Genomic DNA, 19607 nt, shown 5'->3' with positions numbered 1-19607 from the left:
TCGTGTTGATTGGTTACTGTGATGAAGAGAAGCTGGATTGGGGATTTGAACATATACTTGGCTGTCTCAAAAAATAATAAACTCATTTTACATTTTTCTGTTTTGCAAAATATTTGTCCAGTTAATAAAATCTTCAGTATGTCCCGAGGATGCATGTCTGAGTCCGAGTCCATCTCCAATGTGCGAGCGAGCTTAATGAGACTTAACTAACTAGCTAGACTTGCGTAACTAGACTTAACAAGACTGTAACATACACACAGCACTCCTGCAGGCCTTTTCTTAAATTTGTTGTTTGATTAAGATCTGTTTTAGTAGATCAGATTCTGGAGGTTTGTTCACTGATGAATTGTTGAAAAGGAGAAGTGAGTTGCATCTATAAATCCATCCCCCCAATAGCTGTAAAATGTCCCCCAACCCACCCAGCTGAATCAAAGAAGTCTTGAGCAGTGAAACCCACAGAGAGATCAGTGACGTGAGAGAGAGATTTACATGAAGATGGCTGAGTGGTTCTCTTTCTCCCAGAATAGAGCAGAACTTTCACCAGATGTTTCCATTGAGAGAGGTTCCACTTTGCATTATCAGCTCATGCTTCAGTGATCTGCGAGTGTTTATAGTCCTGTGACTTTAACACTTCATGACTGAGAGCTGCTGCTCAGCGACTTCACCCACAGCAACCATGAGTTTGATCAGCGTCTTCATCTGCACACTGGCCCTCTGCATTCGAGGTAGGACGCCATTCAATAAAAATGATTTAGCAAGACAGCTAGAAATGATATGACTCATATTTCTTCTTTATTCTTCTTTTTCAGGATCCCAAAGTCAGGCCATTGTGACTCAGAGTCCTGCAGTGAAATCTGTTTCTCCGGGAGACACACTCACCATCAGCTGTAAAACTAATGTTGCTGTCGATAATGACTGTGATGATGATTATGACTGTTTGTCCTGGTATCAGCAGAAAGCTGGAGAAGCTCCTAAACTCCTTATCTATTATGCTGATGAAAGAGAATCAGGTATTCCTGAACGTTTCAGTGGCAGTGGATCTGGAACTGATTTCACTCTGACCATCAGTGGAGTCCAGACTGAAGATGCTGGAGATTATTACTGTCTAACGGTTCATTACAACACATTCAAATCTTCACCGTTCACACAGTGTTAGACCATCATACAAAAACCCCAGTGATTGTGACGGCTGCAGATGCAGGTGCTGAGGAGGACGATGTGAAACAGCACAATGACACACTATGGAGGAGAACAAACACAGCACACTCACACACGAGTAAAGTCCAGCTTTCTCAGCTGTGAGACATTTTAACAAATAGAATGCAACTTAATGACCTCTCTAGTGTCTAAGACATTATGCTTTTAATCTTCTCCCTGGTGTTACTTCATGGCAGGGTCGTCTGTTGGCCACAGTCATTAAAGTCATTATAGAAGAGGACAGCCAAGAATTTTGTTCACAAGCCTCCATTCAGTCTTCCACATCTCCATCCTCTGAACATTTATTTGTACATAAGTAGGATGGTGCATTGTGTCTGTGTATCAAATACTGTGGTTCGGTCCCATTATAGTTAAGTAGTGCTGCCTGCTACCTTTAGAACCCTCAGCCATCGAACAGTTCCATAATGATCATGTGACAGAAGAGGCATGGTCAAGCTTCATCTGTGGATGTTGAGAGGAGGTGGGTTTTCCTTCCAGTAGAGGCCATGAGCCAGAGAGAGATGGAGGTGGTGGAGGTTCCACACAAGAAACGAAACTTAAAGTACGAGTCTAATGAAAATTACATCATAAAATCCCAGGTTTTCTGTGTGTCATATGCTCAAATAGGTTGTAAACTTTACCGATAAATAAAAAATTGTTTAGAAAAATTAATGTTTTGCATCTGAATACCTTTCCAAAAATCACTAAAAGCTTGTCTGCCTTTATTAGATCACAGCGATTCACAGGTCAGTGGCACTGCATGTGTAACATCATTTGCACCACTGCCTTCTTTTCTGTCCACACAGACTCTATACTTTTCTCTGCAGTGGCATGCATTCTTGAGACTGATTCTTTTGAAAAAGACACAAAAGCTCTTCAAATTCCTCTTCAATCTTTGGTTGGTTGTCTGAGGACGATTTAGAACCTATAGCCACAGAAAAAGAGAAAGAGAGGGAAGACTACACAAGCCAAGTCACTCTTGAAGAAGAAGATAACCAACTGCTTGAACAGTTTTCTGGAACCCAGGAAGTTAATACATAGTACAAATCAAAATTAGCTTATTTATTTACTTACTGATTTGGTGTTCAACTTTCACAGTTATGATAAAGCAGTGTCTCTTTGTAATTATCATCTCTGTAACCTCACTTGGTAGGCACAAGGCTAAATAATGGCAATAAATAGTAACTTTCAGTGCTGGAGCCAGCAGGAACAGGTGGCGCATTGTGCCATACGCATTGTGCACAGCAAGTACACACAGCAGCAAGGAATCTGTGAGGATTCACCTCCAAAACTAAGTTGCTCATAAAACTACAACCTTTTCTGTTTTTAACAGTACCAATTAGTGTAGACCCTTTCTATTTTGTGCTACAATGTTAAAGCATATATGCAGAACCATGGCCTCACGTTTTGTTCATAAATGCCTTGAGACCTCATGAATGGCACAGGAATAGTTTTAAGCATTAAGAATAAATATAATTTCGTAATTTTTATGATTAAAATGCTTCATCTAGGTAGCGGTCTGAGTGAATGACCTTGATGTCAGTGACGTCACCGCAGGAAGGCTATTGGTCTCATCGCCATTTCCATTATACTAATGCCGCTTTTCCACTACAAACGCGGCTGAGTCGGGCTGAGCCGTGCCGTGCTGAGTTGGGCTGAGTCGAGCTGAGCGGGGCTATTGAAGTTGCATTTCGACTACAGCCGCGCTGAACCGTGCTGGCTGGAAGTGGGTGGACACATTGGGTGGAGTTAGTGAAAGTGGGTGGACGTCATGTGATGTCGTTAAGCAGCGCAAACAGTGACATCAGTGAGCTTTTAAGCGGTAGTCTCACGACCCGAATAGTAAACAATAAACATGGAGGACATGGAGTCGTTAGTGTTGCTGGTCTTGGTTCTGTGGTTTGTTGTCACCGACAACGCCAACAGATACTGGCAAGAGCGTATAGATGAGGCGAGGCGCATAAGGCTTCAGAAATTCTCGTAATTCGTAATTATTATTCTTCCGGGTTTACGGTGTTTACAGATCCCAGCGTGCTCGCGGGGCGTGTGTGGGCATGTGAGGACACTCCTCCTCACCAATCAGTGCACAGGGGAGTGTCTGCTCACGCCCCCAGCCTCACTCGGCTCGCTTTGGCTCGCTTCAGCCCCACTCCAAAACGGTGCGAGTTTTAGGGGCTAAGCAGGGCTGAAGCGAGCCGAGTCGTGCTGTTCTTTGGTAGTCGAAACGCGAGCCGTGTCGGGCTGAAGTGAGCTGAAGCGAGCTGAAGTGAGCTGAAAAAGGGTAGTGGAAAAGGGCCATAAGACACAGAGCTGACTGCAACTCTGATCCTCCATTTTGAGCTAATTTATCACCATGACATGTAGATGTGTTGCTGGTGGGTGCAGCAACATGACAGAAGGTGGATTTATGTTACATTCATGGTCCAAGTATGTTCAAACTGCAAAGGTTTGGATGCGTTTTGCGAGAAATTAATGGATTGGGTGCTTACGGTTTCTCCTCTGCTTTGCACATTTTACTGAGGACTCATATAAAACCTCTGATCTGTTGAGGAGCATTGGCTATAAGCCCACACTGAAAGACGGTGCATTTTCAACAATTAAGAAAAGAAGACTAAAAGAAAAGGAAAGTAAGTTCAGTTGCACCAGTTCTCCTGAAGTGTGAGCTGAGCAGTAATGGCGGAGTACTCAGTATGGAGAATGAGTGGACCAGTCATCAGACTTCTGCACTGGATACAATCCACTCAGAAATTTATTTAAAAATAAAGTTTCTGCATATCTTCTTTTAGTAGAGGTGTGTGTGTGTGTGTGTGTGTGTGTGTGTGTTGGGGGGGGGGGTCAGCGTGCAATTACCATTATTAATTTTATACTAAAATAACCGTATCTCTGCAACCATAAAATATTTTTTTCAAAATTCCAAAACCTATGATCTCTTTGCGGTGTCCCTTTACAGAGAGCTGATTTTAAGGTGAATTGACCCTGTTTGAAATTTTAAGGTGAAGTCCCTACAATAATCACATAATTGGTGCAAAGGAAAAGGCTATTGCGAGATTAATTTATAATTTATTCTTTATCACTCTGTGATAAACTTCCCTGTGTATTTCTGAATCTTGTCATTGCCTTTTTGTCCACTGAAACACGTGTGACGTTATATCGCATCTAAAACCATGAGTTCAATATCAAATGAATGGACACACCATCCTGTTATCTCTCTCAACTAACTCATAGTTTTTTTGTTGGTTTTTTTCTGTATTTATAGGCTCTGAAAGAGATTCTCTCACAACATGAGAAAAATGTCCGCTGTTCAATTAATACTGCATCTTCAGGTATTAACACATCATATCCATCTTCCGTCAAATACTGTAAACAAAATAAACTGTCTTAACAACCGCTCTCTTCTCCTTTCGGTATTTCATCCAAGTGTGCTATAGCCAAAACAGCTGGAGCATCTGTGTCTACTGTAGTACAAAATACTGTATCAGCTCCTCCTTCTTCAAATACTGCATCAGGCACAAACAGAAACAGCCTTTCCAGCCTTTCCTTCAACTACAGCATCGGATTTTTAGGAAAAAATAAATAATGGTGATTGCGCACTGACCCTCCCCGGCACCACATGTTGCTGTGCACACACACACACACACACACACAAACACACACCTCTACTTAACTTTGTAGCACAAAATAGAAAGGGTCTACATGATCCGATTTGGTACTGTTAGAACCAGAAAAGGTTGTAGTTTTATGAGTGATTTAGTTTGGGTGGTGAATCCTAAAAGCTGCTGCGTGCTCAGTGCGCACAATGCATATGGCACAAGCGCCACCTGCTCCTGCCGGCACTGAAAGTGAAAGTGCCTAATTACTGCCGTTATTGAGTTATTGTATAAAACTTCAGAACTGCTATCAGTTAAAAGGATAAAAGACAAATGACAACTCATAAATTCAGGCAACATGCTAAATGCAAGCTTGACCCTTAATGTGTGGTGAGCTCTTTGGGATGTTGCTTCTGACTTTTGTTTCCAGATCATCGGAACTGCTCCATGTCCCGGACGAAGCTCAAATCCTTCTATGTGAATCTGCCTCACAAATTTATTTTTCAAAATGTATGGAGCAGACACCAAACCATCCTGTCGGCTTGAAGTTACCTCTCTTTGTCCGTACAAATCAAACCCATTCATTCCGTAAGTGTCCTGCTGACTTTGGGCTATAATGGATCAAAATTCCATTTTTTTTTAATCAGCTACACTTGAAAAGCCTTGAAGGACAAACCTCTTAGGAGGCATGCTTTGGTTTTAGTTTTGTTGTCCAATTAAAAAAAAAAAAAAAGTTAAAAACATGCTACACTGTGCAAAGCAGATAAAGCCAGAAATGCCGTGAACTTTCAAGCGTATGAGGTCACTTCCTTTGAATTAATAGTAACTTCCCAGGAACGCATTTGTGTAATGGCAGACTCAAAGAGACAAACTTTACCGGCTAAATACAAAATGTTCCTTGTCTCATATTAAAATACAATTTAGACAGTAAACTATTTAACATGTCTAGTTTTATAAGGTATAATTTCCAGGGGTGATGTCATTTTCATAAGAAAAGCACTTTAATATTTTTCTTGAAAGCAGGGAGACGGTAATACCCTTTATCTATTGCTCTATTTGAATGATTTGAACAACCAAAAACAGCACAAAAATGAACCATATTGAAGACAGATTAATCCGTACTTACATGAAAGATGGTGTCTGTTTGACCCCCAGGTGAAATTATCATGTGATGCACAAGGGGTCTATATGTGAAGCAGAAGGACATGCATGATGTGACCATGTGCTCTACTATCCACAAAGCCAACAGAGGTCTGTATAGCACCGTGTCCGGAACCCTGATGAAACCTGGTCCAAGATGTCATTTCCTGTGCCTGAGCCAGTCACGGAGTACAACAAGTACATGGGGTGGACCCCTCAGACACCCTCATCAAGTATTTCTCAGTGGACCACAAGATGACTCAGTGGTATATGAAACTGCATGTCTTTGACATTGGGGTGGTGAACAGGTTTCTTTTGTTTGTTTGTTTGTTTGTTTTTTAATAACAATATCATGAAGGAGTCTGGGAGTGGAAAAGTATAAGAATATCTGACTTAAAATTTGTGATTGACTCGAACCAGGTGGGGTGCAACCCCGGGTGAAAGTGGAAAGGCCTGCAACACATCACAGACTACAGGACCACCACCATCAGCTCCACAGACAGCCTGCTGGGTGACCTCAACACCTTCTACACCTGCTTTGAGACCACCAGCTACAGCACAGAGAGGAGGCACACATACACCTGGACCACCCAACCCCCCTTCCACCACCAACAGTCTCATCAGGTCAGGTACACAAGGCTCTGAGGAGGATCAACCCCAGGAAGGCAGCAGGACCAGACAACATCTCTGGGCAGGCCCTCAGATTATGTGCCAATGAGCTGGCTGATGTTTTCACCACCATCTTCAACCTTTCCCTCATCCAGAGCACCATTCCCTCCTGCTTCAAGACCACAACCATCGTCACTTTTCACAGGAAGAGCCCACCCACCTGCCTGAATGATTACAGGCCAAGAGCACTCACTCCAATCATCTCAAAGTGCTTTGAGAGAGTGGTACTAGCCCACATTCAGAACAGCATATCAGAACCCCTGGAACCCCTGCAGTATGCCTACAGGCCCAACAGGTCCACCTCAGATGCCATCACTGCTGCCCTCCATTATGCCCTCACCCACCTGGAAAACAAAGACTCTTATATCACGATGCTCTTTGTTGACTACAGCTCTGCCTTCAACATGGTCATCCCCCACAAACTCATCCATAAACTCTTCACACTTGGTTTGCACCTCACCCTCTGTGACTGGCTCTTCGACTTCCTGACTGGCAGGCCCTAGACTGTCAGGATTGGTAATAGGACTTCATCCAGCATCATCACAAACATTGGCACCCCACAGGGATGTGTCCTCAGCCCCATCCTTTACACTCTATTCACCCATGACTGTGTCACCTCCCGCAAGGACAACATCATCCTAAAGTTCATGGACGACAACTTAGTGACAGGATGCATCACTGGCGGTGACAAAATGGCCTACAGGAGGGAGGTGGCCAGTCTGGTGTCATGGTGTGAGGACAACAACCTCTCCCTCAACACGGACAAGATGAAGGAGAATATAGTGGACATGAGGAAGGAGAGGAGACCTCATCGGCCACTGTTCATCTGGGAGCTTGAGGTGGAGAGGGTGAGCAGCTTCAAATTCCTGGGTGTTCACATCAGTGAGGACCTCACATGGACACTCAACACCACACAGCTGGTTAGGAAGGCTCAACAGCAACTGCACTTTCTGAAGAGGCTGAGGAAGTTTGGTATGTCACCCAAGATCCTCAGCAACTTCTACAGCTGCATGATTGAGAGCATCCTGACCAACTGCATCACTGTGTGGCATGGCAGCACTACAGCAATGGACCGCAAATGCCTGCAAAGGGTGGTGAAGACTGCTGAGAGGATCACCAAAACTCCACTGCCCTCTCTGCAGAGCATCTACCACTGCAGAGTTCACAGGAGAGCTGCCTCCATCCTCAAAGACCCCACCCACCCCCAACACAGTCTGTTCACACTCCTACCCTCAGGCCGGAGGTACAGAAGTGTGGAATGTAAAACTGTCATTCTAAATGCCGTCTAAGACCCTGAAGATCACGGGCACCCAGTATGGTTTTCCGGCCTTGACCCTTACACACAGAGATTCTTCCAGATTCTCTGAATCTTTTGATGATATTATGCACTGTAGATGGTGATATGTTCAAACTCTTTGCAATTTTACACTGTCGAACTCCTTTCTGATATTGCTCCACTATTTGTCGGCGCAGAATTAGGGGGATTGGTGACCCTCTTCCCATCTTTACTTCTGAGAGCCGCTGCCACTCCAAGATGCTCTTTTTATACCCAGTCATGTTAATGACCTATAGAGATCTTGCAGTCATGTGACCGGAAAGTACACAACCGCCATCGTGTCGGTCAAAAACACAGCTGAATACTGCTGCACTCGTGTACAGAATGGATCAATTTCAACTGACGGACTACACGGCTCATTTTTCTAATGAACAGATAACTAGATACATGTCTAAAATAAACGATCTACAGATTTGTGACCCTTATGGCTTTCCAGACGGAGTTTTCACGACCGGATTTTGAACTGCCAGCGGAATACCCGGACGTGTATGATTACCTCATCAACTTTCCCTCGCTGTTCAGTGGTGAAGCACTGCGTGCTTATAAATCTCTGGACAGTTATCTCTACAGAAATTCAGGATTTGTCAGCGACTCAGATGTGGCATCTTGTAAGCAAGAAAATGATCCTCACTGGATGGGTAAGTCACTTAAGTATTGAGTATAGCACTGACCAGCCGATTATAGAATAAGGTAATTCCAAATCGTCCGTGTTGTTTACATGGATCTGGCGTTGGAGAGGTAGATGCTTGGCAGTGGAGGTTTGAGTAGCTGTTTTCTGAGCTTAGTCAACAGGCCGGCTCTTCCTGTAGCCTCACTTTTGCTTCGGCTCCCGGCGCCGCCTTCTTCCCTTTGCTTCCAATAACAATCCACGGAGACCCTGCTGGTCTCACAATCTGGTCTCGTCCGGAATGTTTTGGTTTTTTTTTTCTCGTCCAGAATGTTGTGCATGCGATGGAAATCGCTACAAACCGTCATTTTCTGCTGGAAACCAATGTTCAGTAAGTCCATACGGTTGTAGTGGATATTGAAGTCCGGTACAGACGAACAACACGCAAAAATACACACAAAAAACATAAAAAACGTGCACAGGCAGGGAGAGCTTGTAGCCACAACCGTTGTAGTAGAATTGTATATAGTAGGGTTTTCCAGAAGAAAAGGTAGAAGTAAAAGCAGAAGTAGAACTAGAAGTAGAAGGCGGAATATGGCGTTTGACCGACACGGTGGCGTCTGTCACAATCTGGATCGGCTGTGACGTCACATGCAAGATCTCTATTGCCAATTGACCTAATGAGTTGCAATTTGGTCCTCCAGCTGTTCCTTTTTTGTACCTTTAACTTTTCCAGCCTCTTATTGTCTCTGTCCCAACTTTTTGGAGATGTGTTTCTGTCATGAAATTTCAAATGAGCCAATATTTGGTATGAAATTTCAAAATTTCTCACTTTCGACATTTGATATGTTGTCTATGTTCTATTGTGAATACAATATCAGTTTTTGAGATTTGTAAATTATTGCATTTCATTTTTATTTACAATTTGTACTTTGTCCCAACTTTTTTGGAATCGCAGTTGTACATTGATTGCAGCTCTCAAAGATGCACTGTGTATTTTTTTTCTTTTGTAGAATTGACAGGCAGCTTGATGCCAGGGAAACCCCACATGTGTCTAGTTTTATTGATGAAGCAGGGTTAAATCTCACTAAAAGAAGAAGGGAACTGAACGTTATTGGACAGCATGCCATTGTGAAAGTCCCTGGGCAGAGGGGAGGCAATGTAATAATGTGTTCAGCCATAAGAGAACATGGGGTTCCAACTGCCATGCCACTCTGGGCCCTGACAGCACAGCACATCTGTTGAATTTCCTCAATCAACTTCATGAGCATGTTGAACAATGAGAACAAAATGATGCTGGAAGGTCAGAGGTGTCACAATACATTGTGATTTGGGACAATGTCAGTTTTTATCTGCAGCCATATTTAACTTGTTCAGTGACCATCCCGGGTTTTCCGATGTGTTCTTGCCAGCATACTCCCCATTTCTCAACCCTACAAGATAATTCTTCTCAGCATGACAGTGGAAGGTATAAGACAGGAATCGGTATGTTGGAGGGAATATTTTGAGGGCCCTGGAAGAAACTTGTGGGGATGATGTTTGAGAGTCAATCCAAACCTGGTTGAGAAACAGCCTCCTCTCCTGCCTTTCCTTGATGATCTGCAAGATCCTGTATCCCAACTAGACCAGAGGGAGTCAACACAACCAGAGGAGGCCTACTATGATGTCATTTGGGACCATTTCCACTGGGCTACTAGATTTCATCACTGGTTCATGAACAAGATTCAGTAGCATCTTTTCACCTGCATATTTTCCTTTCCTAAACCCTAAAGATTTCTTTTTTAATCAGCATGGTGGTGAAAGGTCTATGACTGAGACCTCAACATCCATGATCACCACCTCCAGGCCATGAAGGCGGTTTGTGTCACCATTATACTTGAGGCTTGCCAGAGGTGGATAAGCCATGCAAGGGTTTTTTCACAGGCTGATATGGTCTGGGATGTTGATGTGAATCTCTGTCTTGACCCAGACCAGAGACAAGATCCTGAGGCAGAAAGAATGTGATTTCTTTATGTACAAACCATTTCCCCCCATTGCTTTATATTGGTCAATACATGGGACTTATTTTACTGTAATAATTTTTTACTCATTTTCAGTTTACTTTAGTGCAGGGCATTGAGGAATTTAAAAAATGAAAGTGTAAGTCTGCTGTATCTTTATATTGTGTTCATGATGTAAAGAAGTTGTTCTGGAGGAAAACCTTAAACACCAATGCTGAGTGCAGGAACAGGTTTTTACAGAAGTGTTGTGAATTTATCTCACCAGTGTATACTGGCGATTTTGTAGTGGATGTGTATTTTTTTCTGTGATGTCTGAAGGCAGAGTTTGGTTGAGATGTAAGATTCCACGGGTTTGAGTGGAGAGTTTGGTTTTGACTTTGAAATTTGTGAAGATGAGTGTGCAGGTGTGCATTTGTGTTTAGAGTTTTGAGAAATGTTATTTGGCAATCAGGAGAGACTGTTAAAAAAACCCTATAAATTCTCACTCATGATCCTTCCACTTTTCAAAAAGGTGTCAAATTTTCAAATAACCCCAAAGTGTCCATTCCCAGGAGTTCCAGTGTGTAACCTGAAGCATTTCTTCATTAAGGAGCTTAAAAGCCATGCCTGATGCTTCTCCTTACCTGTGGCTGATGGTACACCACCTGCAGAAGATACATAGTCCATCATTTTAACCATATTCTTTTTATTGTTTAAGGTCAGGGTCAATCCTGCTGGCTCCTCCACTCCTCTGCAGACACCACTGCCAGATTTGTGCTGTCTGATGTGTCCACACTGTAAATCAGAGCTCAATCCCATGACTGTCTCCTCTGCCTGATCTCCTCGTACCTGACCACTTTTAAAACACTGACCCTCTCCCTAGATCCCTCAGCAGCACCTTGAGCACTGACTGGAAGAAGCTGGTTTTGGTTAGAAAACTGTACCCATGAAGAAGACATTCACATCCACCAAATCCAGCAGTTCATTCATTTAAAAAAAAATAATAATAACACTAAGTAGAAAATGGAGAAGTGTTTTGATCATGACCCTGAATTCCTAGAACCTCAGACACCTGAGGCATCTTGCACCAAAAGGGTCCAGAACAGAGACCTTATCTGAGTGATGTGCTGCACTGTACTATTACGTTTATTTAGAGGTTTATCAGGGAAGGAAGATAAATCTAAACTAATCTTCACCACTTTCTGTGATAAAAGAATGTTTCAGACATTCGGCACTGAGTAGCAACAGAAGTTGCATCTTGATCTCATTATCTGTAGCAGCTTTATCCTGTTCTACAGGGTCACAGGCAAGCTGGAGCCTCTCCCAGCTGACTACAAGTGAAAGGCGGGGTACACCCTGGACAAGTCGCCAGGTCATCACAGGCCTAACACATAGACACAGACAACCATTCACACTCACACCTACAGTCAATTTAGAGTCACCAGTTAACCTAACCTGCATGTCTTTGGGCTGTGGGGGAAACCGGAGCACCCAGAGGAAACCCACGCGGACATGGGGAGAACATGCAAACTCCACACAGAAAGGCCCTCGCCGGCCACGGGGCTCGAACCCAGGACCTTCTTGCTGTGAGGCGACAGCGCTAACCACTACACCACCGTGCCGACAAGTGGCATCTTAATCCTAACAATATTACAGAGATAAGGGAGGAGACATTAGTTATATATTAAATCATTGGTTCAACTGATAGTTGATCAGGGATCATTACAGGATCCAGCCAAGAATATCGCTTATCGCAGGAATTGTATGATTTTAACCTCCTCCTACAAACCCACCCAGCTTTATAAAAGCAGTCTGAACCATAAAAAACTGAGAGAGAGAGAGAGAGATTTACATGGACATGGCTGAGTGATCCTCTTTCTCCCAGAATAGAGCAGCACTTTCACCAGATGTTCAACTTCCTTCAGCCAAACTCACTGAAGCACAACACACAGCACTGAATCTCCAGCTAAACACACTCTCTCCTCACACTGATAATGACTATTAACTCCAATAAAAGAACACACAATGTCCAAAATGAAGCTTTATTTCAGCAGAGCAAAACTACAGGAAGAGCAACAGGACAGTGAAGAGAGTAAAGACAGAAATGTCAGCATTGTGTAGAATTGAAACTCTATTGTAGATGGATGTGTAAGCAGCTGAGTGTTAAATTCTATCTTGGAGCTGTTAGCCTTCACACTGGCTCTTTCTGAACGTGACCGGATGATTGACGCCGTCATGGGAGACCGTACAGACAAACTCCTCCCCCTTTTCCCAGAGTGCTTTGCTGAGGGTCAGGGTGCTGCTGCGTGTGTAACCGTCCTTCTTGTGTTCTTCTGCGCTGGTCAGAACCCCGTTCTTCACCTCTGAGCCGTCCACTGTCCAGCTCACCAGCGCCCCCTGTGGAGAGTAGGCAGACAGCAGGCAGAGCAGCGAGGCCGATCCCTCAGACAGCTGCAGAGAGGAGGGAGGGAGCAGAGACACGGAGGGCTTCACCGTGGGACCGGCTGGAGACCACAAACACACAATAAACACATACATTTACACACGCTTACACAACATTTACTCATTACTGCTGATTAAGAGTCCAGACTAGAGACATTCATGTGTGTTCAGTAATCAGTGCAGTGATCCACACTGTTCTCACATTACTGCAGTTCAGGAGAAACTTCTGGAAACTTCTATGACCTTCAGCAGCATCTATAAACTCTGCCCATAGACATAAAAACAGTTCCTAACTCTAAATGAACAGAGACACATGGGGGGCTTCAGGTTGGGAGAAGGTTCAGTGGAGAAACATCAGTCCGTTTGGTTTAAAGTTGACGAACAAAGAAAGAGAACATGAGGAAGCCATCAGCTTTAACTCCACACGATAATCCATCTTCTTTCTGATTGAGTGTTCACTCAGTTCTATTCAGTAACTGCATCCAATAGTCACACTGTATTCCAGCACTGAAACACTCAGTGAGTGGATTCTGTAAATGCTCTGAACTCCAGTCGAGACAAAACTGGAAACTCTGCAGCAGCACAAATGAGTTCTAGCAGCAGGAGAACATTTACTAGTTACTTTTTACATCGTGGACCGATGAGAACTTTGATCAGCTTTATTCTGGTGTTGATACTCAATGAAAATGAATCACTAGACGCTGAACTCAGGGGGACTTTAAACAGCACAAACATCTGGATTTATTCTCTCACTTTTAACAGTAAAATATAATCATTAACATCAACAAACAAACAAATGTATTGTAATATTTCAGATGCTGATTTTTTACACACTGCACATCATAACCAAAACTGATTTTTTTTTTTTTATTTTCAAATTTTCTCAAGTTCATTCAATAATAAAATTAATAACAAAATAAATTCACTAATGTGTAGAATTTTAAATAAAGAAGAGAAACTTACTGATGATGAGTTTGGTTCCTCCACCAAAAGTCAACCACAGTGATACATTCTAATGAAGCCGTCGTACAAAAACCTCTGTTACATTCCAGTGACCACACACACACACACACACACACACACACACACACGTTTCCATCGAGAGAGGTTCCACTTTGCATTTTCAGCTCATGCTTCAGCGCTCTGCGAGTGTTTATAGTCCTGTGACTTTAACACTTCATGACTGAGAGCTGCTGCTCAGAGACTTCACCCACAGCAACCATGAGTTTGATCAGCGTCTTCATCTGCACACTGGCCCTCTGCGCTCGAGGTAACACAATGCTTTATCTTCTACTGTTCAGTTGACAAATCCATGGGAAGTCGACTGACTAGATGAACTTCAACCTCAACATCATTATTAATGAAGGAAATGGATTTATTCTTCTTATTTTTTTCAGGATCCAGAGGTCAGGTGACTGTGACTCAGAGTCCTGCAGTGAAATCTGTTTCTCCAGGAGACACACTCACCATCAGCTGTAAAACCAGTCCTGCTGTTTTCTATGGTGGTGGTTATTATTTGTCCTGGTATCAGCAGAAAGCTGGAGAAGCTCCTAAACTCCTGATCTATGGTGTTAACAGGAGAGAATCCGGTATTCCAGCTCGTTTCAGTGGCAGTGGATCTGGATCTGATTTCACTCTGACCATCAGTGGAGTCCAGACTGAAGATGCTGGAGATTATTACTGTCAGAGTTACCATGAGATCAGTAGTAGTGCGGTGTTCACACAGTGTTAAAGCGTCGTACAAAAACCTGGGTGTGTGTGAGTGCTGCAGCTGGGACCTCCTGCAGGTGCTGAGGGGGACGATGTGATCCAGCACACACACACACACACACACACACACACACACACACACACACACACACACACACAGTGTAGCAGTGAGCAGTGGAAGCTAACAGCATGTTCATGAATCATTTTCCCCAGAGGTCGCATGTACAGGGAAGAAAGCAGTGTGTGTAGAACAGAGCTGTCTCAGTCCTGTGATGAGGCCGAAATACTGACTGAGACATTTCATGGATGTGATTCTGAGTTTATCTGCTGAACTACAAAGAGTTTAGTTGTAAATGGAGCTCCATGATCGAGCACGGAGTGGAACGTTAACTCCAAACATTCAGTCACTTTATGGAGTTCTGTGAGATCAGAGGGTGAATCAATCTCATTGTAAATAAAATGAGGTGGTGATTATCAAGCGTTTCACATGAATATGAGCAAAACTCTATCAGCTCCAAATCTCACTGATCTTCATGTTGCAACACAAAGCTTAGAAAAGTGAAAGTTCTGCACTGATTTGATCTCACAGAAGCTAATATTACACAATAACGCTCTTTAACTCTCATCAAAATGTCCTTTTATTCCAGCTGCATGATCATTAACTATCAGGTTTTCATTGGTTTGCATCCTATACTGGGTCCCTGCATCACCGCTGGGGGTCACTGCCCTGCTGGGGGCTGGAAATACCAATTAGTGCAAATGATTTTGTGTTTGTTATGTTCATAAAAATGACTTCAAATGAGTTAACTCTAGATTTAGATTTCCAGAACACAGTGAATCATTATAAATCATGGAGATGAACAGAAAGCCAGATAAAAATGACCAGATTATGTTTGATTTATCACATATTATTCACATGATGGCACGTGTTTACAGTTTTTCTGGATCGCTGACACACTGTAACTGGGCCTATTAACTAAACATCCAAATCCATGACCCCAGCTACCAAAAGATAGCGCTATTTCCCAAAGCGATAAACTCAATTCCCCTGTTTTCACACATGATTCAGATTTGCTGAACTTTTTCTGAAAAACTCTTCACACAAATCCCTTCGTATCTCACTGGCTGCACCATGAGCTCATTTACAAAGCACTGGCATTCAGTATCATTAACACAAGCGATCACAGCTCCAACTCAATTATCACACAATTCCCCAGGTGGAAACACCAAGAGTCAAAACTGTTCACACACCAATCCGACAGATCAAAAGGCCAGGGGTCAGTTCACTTGTCCAGGGTAGAGGAAGAGGACAAGGAAAGGAGGTGGAAGAGGAAGGACAAGGAGATGTAACCAAGGTTTACAGAGTAATGTATGGTACCCTTAAAACAACACGAAAAAAGAATTAGAATAATAATATTAATAATAAACTTCAAAACATTGTTTAGTTTTTGATTATTTTATTGAGAACAAGTCATGCACTCAAAGAAAAAAACAGAAAATATGTAAAAGATTATTCACTTCACGAGTGACAGAAGAAACTCAGTCGAGCTTTAAAAGGTTAGGAATGAGTAAATTGAATGTTAGAGCTCCCTCTACAGGATGTAGCGGGAGAGAAAAAGGAAGCGAAACCTAAAGCCTCACTCACAACCCACTGTACGTGCTGCTACGGGCGGTCTACGGTAACAAAAAAATGGCAAAACCGTGCTTGAGACTTGCACGACACTTCCATGTGTTCAGTGCCATAGAAGGTCGCAAACTGCCCATGGATACTTATGGGCCTGCACATGCAAATTCTATGGGTCTTGCGACAAATTAAGAATGCATACACTACGGACAGGACCCGTATTCGTTTGTATGCCTGAACCAAATCAGCAGCGTGGCTAGCAGGGATTTTTGCGATGACAGTAAGACGCATGAGTGACGCACGGTCACTGTATGAGTGACGTGCCTCAGAAATACTACACAAGTATTCCACACTTGCTATTTGTGCAGCGCGCAAGACAGAAGTACATCTCACTTTCTACCCCTATTTGTGGTGACCTGCACACAGCGCACGCGACCTGCACACGACACGAGGGGCAAGACTCTGGATATATATATTGGGGAGGAACCAAAGAACCGATTGTGTAGCATGTAGCATTGTAGAAAGGAAGAAGACAACCTCATTTGCTGTTGTTATTTGAGTATATGTTTAATTTACCATGCAAACGTCAAATAATAAAACATGAGTATAAGGGAATAACACATTTTATTACATTGTAAAAAATCCCAACTAAATAGCCCAACAGTTTGAGCACTGAAACACACTCTGACTCCGAGCTGCTGTCCTGCTCCTACTACTGCTGAGTGGTGGGACGGGGTGTCGGGATGTCCTTGTCCTCATCACTGAGCATGGCACAATGGCCTGACAGTGATGATGGGATTGCAGTGTCCTCACTTCGGGGCATCGTTCGCTGAAACATACATGAAAATCAGCATCTATAATATTAATTACATAAGCATATAGATACTGAAATGAATGTTTAAAGCATGTTTGTGGCAGCGGGGTCGTGGTCAAGCACTGGTCTGTGACAGGAGGGCGGAGTCAGGGAAGGTATGTGGCAGAATCACTACACCTGATGTCAATTAACCTGTGTTTGTGTGTGTCTTCCCAGTGACCACAGCCTACTTAAGAAGGGAGAGCGAAAGCAGAGGAGCTCATCCCTGAACCAGTCGCCAGTTGTGTGTGTGTCTGTTTAAGTTTACGAGTTGTTCACTGAAAAGTGTGGCAATAAAACCACTGTTTCCGAACCTGATCTCTGTCCTGCCATCCTCTGTGCTCCACCCACCCATACACACTGCTACAGTGGTGCTGAAACCTGGGAACTGGAGCGCAGCAGCCGAACAGACCAATGGAGTCCTCCCCGTTCGCCGAACTGGTCCACGCCCTCGCCACGGCCCAGCAAAGCCAACACCAGGCACAAGTCACCCTCTGAAAGGAGCAGGAACAGTGGTTCGAGGCCCTGGAGCTGGCCCAGCAAGAAGATCATCAGGCGTTCCGGCACCTCCTCGCGTCAGCGGTGTCCACCAGTGCTCCCACCGTGGGCCCATCCCCCCTCACCCTAACCAAGATGGGCCTGCAGGACAACCCCGAGGCATTCATCACGCTCTTCGAGCAAGTCGCGGAGACCTCGGGGTGGCCGATGGATCAGTGTGCAGCGCGCCTTCTCCCCCTGCTAACGGGAGAGGCGTAGCTGGCCATGCTACAGCTCCCCAGCGACCGCCGGCTGGCCTACGCGGACCTCCGCCGGGCCATCCTCCAGAGTGCGGGGTGCACCCCTGAGCAGCAGCATCAGCGCTTCCGCGCTTTGCGCTTGGAGGAAGTCGGCCGGCCGTTCGCGTTTGGCCAGCAACTCCGGGACGCCTGCTGGTGGTGGTTGAGGGCCTCCAACCGCGACGCCATGGGGATCATTGACCAGGTGGTACTGGAGCAATTCGTCGCACGCTTGCCAGCAGGAACCACGGAGTGGGTCCAGTGCCACCGCCCGGCATCGCTGGATCAGGCAATCAAGCTGGCGGAGGACCATATGGCGGCTGTCCTGGCGGCAGGACAGCAGACAGCCTCTTCTCCCCTCTCCTCTTCTCTATCTCTCTTTTCCCCTCTCCTCCTGTATCTCCTCCTCGCCGCATTCCCCCACCGTGGAGGCAGGCCACACCCGCTTTGCCCTCCCATTTCTCCATTCTGTGTCTGTCTCTCCCCCCCCCTCAGGTGAGTGAGCCCCAGAACACCAGTGTGGAGAGGAAGCCCAGGCCGGTTTGCTGGCGCTGCGGGGAGCCGGGCCACCTCCAACAACAGTGCATGGTAATGGAGGTGGGCGCGGTGGTTCGGATCCCCGACGCGCCAGGAGCCACCCTCGATCAGGCCAGAGCGTATCGCATACCAGTGAGTATACAAGGGGATACATAGCAGGTGTTGGTGGATTCTGGTTGTAATCAGACCTCAATTCACCAAAGCCTGGTGCAAAACGAGGCTGTAGAGCTGTCTGAGGTGTGGGTGGAGCACAGAGGACGGCAGGACAAAGCTTCAGGTACAAATCGGCTTTTATTGACAGACTTTTCAGTGTAACAATACCATTTTATTCTATTCAATACACATACACACACACGCTGTGTTCTTGTCCCGGGAAGAGCTCTCCTCTGCTCTCCCTCTGCCTCCTTAAATAGGGCACGGTTACTGGGAAGACACACAAACACAGGTTAATTACCATCAGCTGTAGTGATTCTGCCACTCACCTTCCCTGGCTCTGCCCTCCTGTCACAGACCGGCGCTTGACCATGCCCCCGCTACCACATACCCCCACCGCCCGACTCGGCAGCCGACTCCCCCCCCCTTGATGGGAGAGGAAGTCCGCCATGACCATCTGCGCCCCCGGCCTGTGGACCACCTTGAAATTGATGGGTTGGAGTGCCAGATACCAACGGGTGATCCGCGCGTTGGCATCTTTCATGCGGTGGAGCCACTGGAGGGGCGCGTGGTCCAAACAGAGGGTGAAAGGGCACCCCAGCAGGTAGTAACGGAGGGTGAGGACTGCCCATTTGATCGCCAGGCATTCCTTCTCAATAGTGCTGTAGCGCCCCTCACGCACTGACAGCTTCTTGCTTATGTACAGGATGGGGCGGTCCTCCCCCTCCACCTCCTGGGACAACACCGCCCCCAGCCCTCTGTCCGACGCGTTGGTCTGCAACACAAAAGGGAGAGAAAAGTCAGGGGAGTGTAATAGTGGCCCCCCACACAGTGCAGCCTTTACCTCAGAGAAAGCCTGCTGGCACTGCTCCGTCCACTGGACCAGATCTGGCGCCCCCTTTTTAGTGAGGTCAGTCAGCGGGCTGGTGACGTCCGAATAATTAGGTATAAACCTACGATAATAGCCAGCCAGCCCCAGGAACTCTCTCACCCCCTT

The 19607-nt window shown here is 45.1% G+C and overlaps 1 long non-coding RNA gene and 2 gene segments (V, D, J or C); 2 read left to right on the top strand and 1 right to left on the bottom strand.

The window, feature by feature from the left end:
- Positions 1 to 619: 619 nt before the first annotated feature.
- Positions 620 to 19607, top strand: part of LOC132882207 (Ig kappa chain V-III region MOPC 63-like) — a 193532-nt gene continuing 174544 nt past the window's right edge. Inside the window, 2 exon segments of the V gene segment in view lie at positions 620 to 725; positions 810 to 1146. Of these exon segments, the coding sequence occupies positions 635 to 725; positions 810 to 1146 (428 nt within the window).
- On the bottom strand, positions 12544 to 14010 carry LOC132875277 (uncharacterized). Its single transcript, XR_009651781.1, has 2 exons — positions 13921 to 14010; positions 12544 to 13019 (listed from the first exon to the last, which is right to left on the bottom strand). It is a non-coding gene; the product is annotated as an uncharacterized LOC132875277 (long non-coding RNA).
- Positions 14137 to 14704, top strand: LOC132882216 (Ig kappa chain V-III region PC 7183-like). The segment is given in 2 exon segments: positions 14137 to 14227; positions 14355 to 14704. Coding segments are annotated over 2 exon segments (426 nt in total).

Source organism: Neoarius graeffei, chromosome 2 (assembly GCF_027579695.1).
Source record: "Neoarius graeffei isolate fNeoGra1 chromosome 2, fNeoGra1.pri, whole genome shotgun sequence".
NCBI lineage: Eukaryota > Metazoa > Chordata > Actinopteri > Siluriformes > Ariidae > Neoarius > Neoarius graeffei.
This window is presented reverse-complemented; position numbering and strand designations above follow the sequence as displayed.